Genomic DNA, 11,942 nt, shown 5'->3' on the forward strand with positions numbered 1-11,942 from the left:
TTAATCACATCAAACTAGTAATCACAATTAATAGTCACAATTGATATGAAAACTTCACGGCATCAGCTAAGGCACTTCAAGCGCCAATTATTCTGGTGTCGATAATGCAGTATAACAGTGAGCTTCCGCACCGTCCTGCTTACTGAGTATCCATCCTATTCTGTTCTGCTACTGCACACTGAAGATGAAGCACTCAGAGAACAGTGACTGCTATTAAATTACCCCACAGCCTCTCTCATTGAGCAACAGAAACCCCAAGATACATAAACAGGCCGTATGGGTAGCTTCCAAATAAATTTAACAGTTAATCACAAGCCATGACACAACACAGGAAATATTACTGCAGACGAGTATACATGACTCACCACATTAAAGGGGGTCTGGTATGAGACATTTTACAGTTGGTAGCCATTTGTCTAAAATCAACAGCACTTCATTTAGAAACATGAAATTCAACATTAGAAGAAATGAATTAAATTTGTAAATAGTTATTTCTGGTATGGAGTAAGGACACTGTTTTGTTACATAAATTACTTGACATATGGGCTTATGCACATAAACAGTGATTTTAAAACTTAGGTAAAATATCTTACTACCCCAACCAAATTAGAACTAAACTGAAAACATTACGTTAAAGCTATAGCCTTTAGAAAGTATTTCTTTACTTCTGTTGTTCTGCTCCATAGAACAGGCTGGTCTCCAATTCACAGAGATCAGCCTGCCTCTGCCTCCCGAGTGCTGGGATTAAAGGAGTATACCACCAACACCCGGCAAAATTCAAGATGTTAGCATAGATTAATCCCTTCTTTACAAACTAAAAATTTAAATTGTCAGAGGGGGACTGGGAGTGTAATTTTGAGGCAGAGATCTTAATCCCTAGCAAACAAATAAGATAGTAACCCCTCACATATCTAGAGTAGTTTTTAGCTATCACATTTATCTGTATAGCTATTAAAGTCTATTCTCTTAAATCATTTATAAAACACTTAATTTTTTTAAAAGATAAAAGCATGAATCCCTTTCATTCCTTATCAAAACAATTAACAGCAAGTGTAGATGATATACTTTTTAAAGATATGTTATCTTTTCTGAATATCTCTTTCATCAGGACTCTGCAACACTAGTATCTTGTACTCCTAAAAGAGGGTAAATTTTTATAAGGGTAACTTTAACAAAGGAAGCATGGAATCTAGGGCAAAGGAACGGGCACGCTTCCATTCACAAACAGATTTAAACTTATCAGTTCAGAAATACCTATTGTTGCTGTAAACTAACTTTATGAATAGGAAGTTCTTGCAGTAGAAGTCAGGTGAAGTCCTTGCAAATATTTTAAATAAATTTCAATGAGATATTTAAGTTCAAATTAGAGATTTCATGTCTTTTTTACTAGATGTCTATGAGCTGAAGTACTGAGCTGTTTACTAGAATCTTTGTATAGGGAATAGGGACATCAGCACCAGTGATACAAACATTTACAATGTGCGTGCGTGTGCATGTGTGTGCATGTACCTGTGTAGTCCTGTAGAGTTTATCAGGTCCCCTAGAGCTAGAGTTACAGGTTGCTATGAGAGGCACCACAGTGGGTACTGGGAACCCAAGGCGGGGCTTCTGCGAGAGCAGTTCTGGCTGTTAATTACTGAGCCATCTCTCTAACACCTGAAATGTTTTAAAAAAGACATTTGACATTTGTTTTCAGAGACATGAAAGAGCCATAAACTCTGAACCACAATTTCATTTGCAGACATTTATAAAGATAAAAATCTTTTAATCCCAGCACTCGGGAGGCAGAGGCAGGTGGATCTCTGTGATTTGGAGACCTGTCTGGTCTACAGAGTGAGTTCCAGGACAACCTCCAAAACAATACAGAGAAACCCTGTCTCTAAAAAACAAAAACAAATGAACATAAAGGGTAGAAATGTGAGTAATCACAGACTTAACTTGTAAGATAAAAACTGCATGAAGTAAAATTATTTCATTAAAATATTTAGGTCATAGGCCAGCAAACTACTATCAGGACCAACCCTGGCTTGTGATGTTTATGCTGACAGTTTTACTGGAAGACCGCTCAATCCAGGGGTTTATGTACTGCCTCAGGTGGCTTTCACATTACAACCGTGAGACTCAACAGACTTGACACAAGCTTCTAAATATTTATGTAATTTACTTGCTAAGTTTATAGAACTGACACAGTTTATATAGAAATAAAAAGTTAAGAGGAGACAAAAATTGACTTTCTAGGAGAGATTCCACTGAATCTTTTGTTTGTTTTTCAAGACAGGGTTTCTCTGTCTTGTTCGCCTTTACACCCCCAGAGTCTAAAAAACATCTACAAAAATTAGGTAAACATTTAAAGGCTGTTTAGTCGCAAAGGGGACTGGAGACTTAAGACTCAGTCCAGGTTCTTGCACTTTGTTTCCTATGCAAACCGAATCAAACCATCATGTTTTCAGCTTACTTTACTTGCTGATTTTCTCTTCTCCTCACGAGGTGGCCCACGTCCTCGTTCATACGAAATTTCCGAGGTGTTTACACTCAGAATTTCTGCCGGGGGTTGGGGGTTTGTGGCTGCAAGAACCTATGCAGCTGATTCAACTTCATCTCCAGGAAAACTTATCTGACAAGCTCACTCACTGGCAGTTATTTCGTTAAAGCTGACATCAAAGATGCTGCAATTCAATTCGCACTGGGGAATAGGAAAGAAAATCTAACGGTTTTATAGGTTATCTTACAACACACCGGAAAAGGATGAAACTCAACGACAGTTGGTCGGACCTTAATGACCGTCTGGTGGGTCCAGACAGGCTTCTGTCAAAGCTACCTGCAAGCTACTCGGCCACTGATGTTTGGCTCATGCAGAACTAGTAAGACGAATAAAAGTGCTTTCACAATACACCAGAAAGAATACGTACATGACCTGGAATTAAAAATGCCATTTTCTCCATTTGTGATAGCCATTATCTATCGATACACGTAACAGGGCCCCAAACTGGGCATACAGAAATCTTGGCCCAAACTGTACATCCGTTTTTCAGGAATTTTAGGCTTCGTCCACGACCCCAGTAAGCGTAAGCACCCTCTCCAGACTCTGGGACGTAGAAGTCAAAAGCCTGTGGGTTCGGGTTCAAGCACCCGGAGATGGGCAGCAGTGGCCACATCTGAAGTGGGCTCGCACCCCGCCTCCACGCCACCTCCCGCATCCTGCGGGCTGGGCTACGGTTTCCACGGGGGAGGGGTGGTGGCCCCGCCCGCCCGCCCGCCGTTTTTGTAGCGGTTATCGCGCCGCCCGAGGGGCTGGGCGAGGCCGAGGTGGCGGACCCCGGTGCTGAGGACAGCCTGCGACCTCCCGCGGAGGTTCAGTGGTACCCACCCCGGGTGCTCGCCTCCTTCGGGCTCCGAGCCGAGGAAACGGACCCCGAACGCTGAGGAGGGATGGAGGGAGGGTGGCCCGCCCGCTGCGAACCGACCGGATACGGAAGCCCGAGAGCCCCTCACCTGGGAATTACGACCGCTAAGGACTCTCGCGCCGCGCAGGGCGTTCCGGTCCTCGCTTGCTCTGAGCACGCGCAGCCACGCCCCCACCTGTCTTCCTCCTCTGAGCGCGAGGCAAGGCCGGACCTGCGCATGCGTGAGAGGCGGAAGGAGCTTCCGGGAACCGAGTGAGCGGAAGGGGAAAGGCGGGGCGGTTGCGGAGCCCAGGCTCGGCGGAAGAGGGTCTCGTCCGTGCTCCTGGCATCGCTAGCTCTTGGAGACCTGGTCACAGACGTCAGGCCCGCGCAGCAGAAGTGACAGCTTCCCGGCGGGGACTCGCGAGGACTGGGAGGCATGTGGAAAGGAGTACACCAATGCCTCCTTGCTGCCCACGGCATCATCTGCTCGCATACCCACGACGCAGCGGTAGGTCTAGGCATCCGGGATGATTTCCTACAAAAAATCGCTGTAATCTTGGGCTTCTGTAACAAGACGACAATAATAAAAATAGAGGGCGACTGTGTCTTTGTGGTATTTTATTTCAGCAAAGCTCTGTTCACACAAACCAGTCGCGGTGGCGCATGCCTTCAATCTCAGGAGCAGTCAGAGAGAGAGCTCTGAGTTAAAGGCCAGCCTGGTCCACTAGTGACTTCCAGGTCACCCAGGGCTATATCGTGAGGTATAGTTCAACCAAAGTTAATGCGCACCAGCAACAGGTAACCTGTGAAGGAAGGCCCTTCTACTGAGATGATGGAGGTGCACGTTAAGCAATCTAAAAATCTTTACAGACTATTGAGTGCCTTAATTTCTTGTTGAATCCCTGAACACATGGTAGGGAACTCCCAAACTCCATCCTCTCATCACCAGAGTACACAAATACGTTACTTTATGCGGCACGGGAAATTTAGCTGATGGAATTAAATTTACATTATCCTGGAGCCCGTTGTGTAATCGCTAGTGTCCCTACCAGGGAGAAGCAGACTTCCAAGTCAGTTAGCTGTAGGAGCTGTGACACAACAGGGGAAGAGTCAGTGAGCCAAGGAATTGCATTCAGCTCTGAAAAGCCAAAGAGGGAAGAAATGGATTCTACCTCGAAAGAACTCAAGTCTGCCTTGATTTTAGACTTCTGACCTCCACAACCCTAATCCAAAGAAATCGGAGTTGTTTTCTACCTCTAACTGTGGTAGCTTGTTACAGCTCTCAGCACTTCTATGAGAATGCAATGAAAGCAAGCACAGAATTAGCCTTATATCCTAGGACTGCCACTGCATTGTTTTGTCAGAGCTGTGACAAAATACCTAACACAATGAAGAATGATGTGCTCAACTCACATTTTGAGAGGGTTCAGTCCTCCATGGCACTGTAGAGCAGTTTATGTAAACGTGAGGCTGGAGACTGCCCCACAGGAATTGGCCAGGGCAAGGTATAACTCAAGAGACACCTGTAGTGACCTCCCTCCACCTAAGCCCCGCCTCCTCTCTTTCACTGCCTGCTAATAATGCTAGTATATTATGAATCCATCAAGGATCACTCCATTGATGAGATCAGAGCCCACTTGATGTCTCTGGAAACGCCCTCACAGACACACCCAGAGGGTGAGCTTCACTAATTCCCTAGGTGTTTCTAATCAAATGTGTGTGTACCATCACAATCACAGCTGGCACAATCAAGAAAGAACTCTTACTGTGAAGAATGCATTTTATGTTTTCTTGGTCCTGATTACTAACAAAGAGAAACTTTTTTTTTTCATTTTGTTGGCTAAGAGAGGGGATTTCACTCAATTTTACTTAGTGAAAATACTTTGGCACTGATTTCCAGGGTAGATATGAAGTATTTGAGTAGACATTTCTCCAGAGGAGATACAAATAGCCAACAGCACAGGGAAACATGGCAACTTCTCTAAGTGTGCTGGTTTGAATGAGAATGACCTCCATAGTCTCATACGTTGGAACACTTAGTCCCCAGTTGGTGGAACTGTTTGGGAAGGATTAGGAGGTGTGGCCTTGTTGGAGCTGTGACACTAGGGGTGAGCTTTGAGGTCTCAGAAAGAAGACTTGTACTGTTTCCCAGCGTGCCTCTCTGCCTTTTGGATCAAGGAGGGAGTTCTCAGCTGCTCCAGTTGTGCCTCTGCTCTGCCATCATGGACTCTAATACCCCTGAAACTAGAAACCTGATAAGATGCTTTTTCATAAGTTGCCTTGGTCATGGTGTCTTGTCACAGCAATAAAAAAGTAACTAAGACACTATGCCTTAAAGAAATGCATGTCAAAATCAGTGAAGTCTTATGAGATTGCCATGTCTGGTGGGTAAACATGCTTTCCAGAAGATCAGAAGTACATCCTTGAACACAATGCAACGTCCAGGGCCAGGGAGACATCCAACTGGTAAAAAATATTTCCAAAGCAAACCTGACAGCCTGAATTTGATTCCCAGATTGCATCCTGGAAGGAAAGAAGTGGCTCCTCAAAGTTGCTGTCTAACCTCTGCAACTTCACTATGACACACCTGTACCCACACAGCAAATATACAGAACAAAACCACAGGACACACTTTGGCCCTACTGGCACAGTTCAAATACCTCTTGAGGGGGCTGGAGAGGTGCCTCAGTGGTTAAGAGCACTGGTTGCCCTTCCGGAGGACCTGAGTTCAATTCCCAGCAACTGCATGGTAGCTGTTGACCATGTACAATGAGATCTGGTGCCCTCTTCTGGCACACAGGCAGAACACTATACATAATAAAATTTAAAAACAAAACAAAAAACCTCTAGCAAAAACTAAAATAGACAACAAGATGGCAAAGACTCAATGAAATTGGAAACCTTTTACCCAATGGATATGCAAATCAGCAGGACTGGAGATTCTATAATATTTTCTTGACAATACTAAATAGAACTATATGATCTAGCAATTTCATTTCAGGATATATGCCCAAAAGAATTCAAAGCAACATCTAAGATATTTATACATTCAGATTCATAACATTATTATTCGCAACATTCAAAATATAGAAACAACCTGAGTTCAACCACAAAAAGAACAGAATCCCAATACATGCTACGACATGAAGTTTAAAGATACTGTGCTAAATGTAATAAGCCAGCCAGAAAAGACAAATACACGATTCCATTTCTATGAGGCTTAGAATAGTCAAATCCATGAGAACAAAACAGTAAGTGCGAAGGGATTGTGGGACAGAAGGAAGTTGATGGCAGAGTTTCCCTACAGGCTTCTGATAGAAAAATTTCTGGATATGGATAGTAGTGATAGTTGTTTTGTTTTTTGGTTTTTTGAGACAGGGTTTCTCTGTAGTTTTGGAGCCTGTCCTGGAACTCACTTTGTAGACCAGGCTGGCCTCGAACTCACAGAGATCCGCCTGCCTCTGCCTCCCAAGTGCTGGGATTAAAGGCGTGCGCCACCAACGCCCAGCTAGTAGTGATAGTTGTACAGTATGAATGTATTTACTACTACATGGTGTGAAGGTGGCTATGGTGAATTCTCTGCTTTGTGTATTTTACAATAAAAAACATCTGGCTTCTGATTCTCTCCGAGACTAAAATTTTTAAGTCTTGGTTCATCAGTAGTGTTTGTCCTTCTGGCTGTTGTAACAAATTCTGTAGAGTGAGTAGCTCCTCTCTCTGTTTTGGAGGAAGGAAAGTCAGAGGCCACGGTGCCAGCAGATACGGGCTGCAATGAAGTCTTGACTTGTAGTTCAGAGATGGCTCCTTCTTTGTTTCCCCTCACTTGGTGTAAGAGTCAAGGCAGCTGTCTTGTCTTCTTAATGTTTCGTGGAGCTCAGGCTGTCTTCAAACTCATGGTGTAGCTGAGAATGACCTTGAACTCCTGATCCTCCTCTAATTCTAGGATTACAGGCTTGCCCCCACCACACCTGGGTCGTAGCCCCCTTACAACATTTTTTAACCTTTATATTTTATGTGTATGGGTATTTTGCCTGGGTGCCATGCCTAAGGAAGCCAAAAGAATGTGTCGGCTGCCCTGGGACTGTAGTTACAGATGGCTATGAGCTGCCATGTGGGTGCTGGAAATCTCAGCCTGGTCCTCTGGAAGAGCAGCCAACCTAGGGATACTGGGAATCAACTCTGAACCTCTGGAAGAACACCAGAACTCTCAACTGATTAGCCATCTCTACAGCCTCTGTCCCCCTTTTAATAGGTGATAACATCATCCATACAGGCTGTATAAATGACATAATTATTTCCTGTACTCACACCTTCTAATAGCCAATCACTGGTCATTAGGCTTCAACATAGGAATGTGGAGGGAAACTTGAAACATTCAGACCCTAGGGATCAATTTTTCTCTACCCTCAACAAATACAGTGAAGTAGCACCTAGAGGATTCAAAAAGCTTAACTAACCCCTATGCATTTGGGGATTATAAGGTATCAAGTAGTCAGCTGGGCTGTTGTGAACAACTTTTAATCCCAGCGTTCAGGAGGCAGAGACAGAGGCAGGCAGATCTCTGTGAGTTCGAGGTCAGCTTGGTCAATAGAACGAGTTCCATCCAGGACTGCCAGGGTTGTTACACAGAGGAACACTGTCTTGAAAATTAAAAAAAAGATAACTAATAGTCTTAATTTACAACTTGCCAATCACATACTGGATATCAAAGTCCAGTTGAGTTTACTTTTGTTTGTTTTTGTCATGATTTTGTGAGACAGGGTTTCTCTGTGTAGCCCTGTATGTCCTGGACCTCCCTGGCCTCAAACTCATTGGTCTTCCTGCCTCTGCCTCTGCCTCCTGAGTGCTGGGATTAAAGGTGTGTGCCACCATGCCTGGATTTTTTAGGTTTTGTAACTTGAAAATATTAGTGTATTAGTAAAAATTAAATTATAGGGCTAGGACCTACATTATCAACTTCACAACAAGCAAGCATAAATACCAGTTCTCTGTGCCCTCTGATGCTGTCCCCACTCAATGGAAGGGACCAGATTATAAGGATTATAGATCCCTAGGGCCATAAATGGGAACTTTGATATATCTTTAGTAACAAATCACTAGCCTGATGATTCACCAAAGACTGATTAATGTATTCTGTCAAATTGTGGCTAAACAAATGAGTTCTATTTACCTGTCATGCAGGGGTAGGGATGATGGTGGTGGGATGGCTCAGTAGTTAAGAGAATTTGTCACTCTTCCAGAGACCTGAATTTAGTTCCCAGAACACAATCTGATTGTTTACAATGGCCTATGTCTCTAGCACCATGGGTCCAATGTCTCTAGCAACTTAGGGTACTCCCCCACACACATATACACACAAATGTAAATATTAAACAACCCCTTCATGCACACTGCTCCCTGTTTTCTCCTGAGGGCATCAATGGGGACAAGTATAACACAGCAACAGCTTTAAGAAATCCTTTAGATTTGCATCCTTGACACTGTCATATGAAGAAGCCCAAGCGAACCTCTTGGAGGGTAAGAACACATAGTCTCCTAGGGTGTGTGTTAGTCGGCTGCCTTTCCACTAAAGATCCAGCCTGGAAGAGCAGAGTGCAGCTGATATCAACCCACACATCTGACCTACAGAACTGAGTAAATAGGTGACTTATTTGGAGTTAGTTCATAATGCAAAGACAATTGACACCACTGTCTCTGGATTTCAAGTCAATAGAAAATGTGTCCAGTTTTGTGCTATACCTTGATAATTATTTGTCCTGATATAAGGTGATCTAGCTTTCAGTAATTTAAAATCTGTTTCTTTTTAAAGATGAATGACTTTGGTTAAGTTTTCTTTTCTTCCCCTTTATTTCAAATAGATTCTTTTCTCACATAATGCATCCCAATTACGGTTATCCTTACCTCTGCTCTCAGTTCCCAGTCCTTCCCACCTCCTGTCCCATCCAAATCCATTCCCTCTCTGTCTCTCTTTAGAAGAGATAATACTAACTTACAACAAAATAAAAAATAATCACAGCAAGTTGGACAAGACAAACAGAAAGAAAAGAGTCCAAGAGAAGGCACAAGAATCAAAGCCTCACTCGCTCAGTCACTCAGCTGTGTTTTAAAAACACTAAGCTGGAAGCCATAACATTTATGGCTCCCTGATACGGAACCTGATGCGGCTGTGCAGGCCTGTGTGTGCTGCCCAGTCTCTGTGAGTTCCTGTGACGTTGCTCATGTTGGTCTAGAGGGCCTTGTTTTCTTGGTGCCCTCCATTCCCTCTGCTCTTATATTCTTTCTGCCTCTTCTTCCACAGGGTTTCCTTAGCTCTGATGGGAGGGATTTGATGGAGACATCCCACTTAGGGCTGACTGTTCCAAAATCTCTCACTTTCTGACTCTGAATAAGTTTTCAACATGAACATTTTTACTTGCTAACATGAAACCCCACTCACTACAATTTAGAGGAAAATCGTTCTATAAACATTACTAATCCATTCTTAGACAAAGATCAATGGTATACACCTGCTTTGTCTGGCATTTCAAAATGGTTAGTTCCTCCTATCTTCATTTACTCTTGGGTTGTCAGTCAGAAGCCATTACCATCTTATATTTCTTCAAGATGATGAAGCCTCATGGTGCATTCGATTATAACCTGTCAGAATGCACTAGCAATAAAAATATAGATAAGACATTACTTCTTAATTTGCTCTTTAAACCCTGAAAGCTGGTGGGACTTAGGACTGGAGAGGTGGCTCAGCAGTTCAGAGCACTTGCTACTTTTCCAGAGGACCCAGGTTTGGTGCCCAGCACCTACATTAGGTGGCTCAAATTCCAGAGGACCTGATGCTCTACTCTGGTCTCTGGCCTCTGTGGGCACAAACACAGTGCACATACCTATACTAGGCTGACACTTGTATACATAAAGTATATAGCAAACGGTTTCGAAAGAACTGTGAGGATTCAACAGTGACTGGGGGGAGGGACATTTCAACTCTAATTTAGAATCTGATTTGGTGCCTTTTTCCTCAGTGCCTTCCAATGTCAGCTATTCCCTTCGGTCCTTTCTAGTCTTTCCTCAGTGATCCTCCAACCACGCACAGAGTAGAGGCTTAACTCTACTTATGGAGGAAGTATGAAGCATCAGTGCTGGCCAGCAGGAAGAGTGTGCTTTGAGGCAGTTTTCTGACTGTGGGTTTACCCATCTCCAGTCCTGCATTACTCTTGGGAACCATGTACTTTCTGCAGGACTGTGGTCTTGATGTGTAGGAAATGTAGGTCCAGTTTTCCCTTTACAACGGTGCTGCTGTTCCCACAAAGCAATGGAACTAGACATTCTAAAGTATGGAGCACTAACTAGTCTTAGACACATGGATTTATTAAATCCAGTTTTTGCTGCTTTGTAACGTGAGATGATAAAATCATTGAGTTCTTCAGAACTGCTGTGGTACAGAGGGTTAGTGTACAAACTGAAGTGTGGAGTGACACCAAATTCTAGCTCTCATGTGTACTATGCTATCAAGTTAATTGTCTCTGGTGCCTCAATTTCCCCATGTGTCATTAGGCTCAACAGTATCTGTTGGGGGTAGTGATGGCATGCCTAGTGCTTTTCACTGTTGTCACATTTGGCATGAGACACTCATCTCCCTACATTTTCTTAGCCTGTAATGAAATGTCCCATGAACATCAGTTAATATTGAAAAGCAAAAAGCTTGGGCCTGGAGAGAGTTCAGTGTAAGAGCACTTAGTGATCTTAAAGAGGGGCCAGGCTCAGTCCCCAGCACCTACACGGTGGCCCAGAGCTGTTCCTACCCTCCAGGTCCAGGGCACCGATGTTCTCTTCTTGCTGTGAGCACGGCATGCACACGGTGCACAAACACACATGCAAGCCAAACACTCACATAAATAAAATCCAAAAATCCTTTTAAAAAGGTTTACAAACACGAAACCATACTTACTTTTAAATAGTTACAGAAAATTGCTCACTTATATAGTCATCTATTAGAATGAAATGTTAGGGATTATTTTTAAGTCTCTGATTTCATCTCCTACTTGAAATTTATAAGCCTCTGGGAAAATGTATTATGAAAACTTGGAAGCGACCTGAGTCTTCTGTTTTGAATAATAACCTTGTCTGAAACCCTTTGTTTTAAGTAAGTGTTTTACTTCATGAGTATCCTGACTTTTTTGATGAAATGGCAAAATGCTAGTTGCAGAAAAAAACCCTAAATAGTGTAGCCTCAATATCTGCCACTACATTTAATTTTTATTTTACTTATCTGCTTCTCAGAGAGCAATCTAAATAAAATATAATAAAATCACTGTTTTATTCCAAAACAGTGCATGTTTAGGCCTCACATCTTTAATTCCAGCACCGGGAAAGCGGAGGCAAGTGGATCTCTACGAATTCGAGGTCAGCCTGGTCTACATAGTGAGTTCTAGGACAGTCAATGTTACCCTGAGAAATCCTGTCTCAAAACAAAATAGTGCAAGTTAAAGACTTTGGAATTCTTCCTTTCATTGTTATGGGGGAGTTTCTAGGTTCACTCTTTCTCAAACTTCCTTTTTTTAAATT

At 43.1% G+C, this 11,942-nt stretch overlaps 1 protein-coding gene across 3 annotated transcripts in view; it reads right to left on the reverse strand.

Annotated features, from left to right (window-relative positions):
• Cfap97 (cilia and flagella associated protein 97) overlaps positions 1–11,942 on the reverse strand; it is a 34,727-nt gene that overhangs the window by 21,374 nt on the left and 1,411 nt on the right. Inside the window, exon 1 of one of the 3 annotated variants that reach the window (XM_013110863.3) lies at positions 3,493–3,991. The exons of 1 other annotated variant lie outside the window; for it this stretch is intronic. In XM_013110863.3, coding sequence (XP_012966317.2) covers positions 3,493–3,908 — 416 coding nt within the window. In that variant the 5' untranslated portion in view covers positions 3,909–3,991. Of the gene's footprint in view, positions 1–3,367; positions 3,992–11,942 lie in introns of those variants that run through there. One more of the 3 variants, XM_013110864.3, reaches the window with a different exon arrangement.

The sequence above is a fragment of the Mesocricetus auratus genome, unplaced genomic scaffold (assembly GCF_017639785.1).
Source record: "Mesocricetus auratus isolate SY011 unplaced genomic scaffold, BCM_Maur_2.0 Super-Scaffold_100026, whole genome shotgun sequence".
Lineage (NCBI taxonomy): Eukaryota > Metazoa > Chordata > Mammalia > Rodentia > Cricetidae > Mesocricetus > Mesocricetus auratus.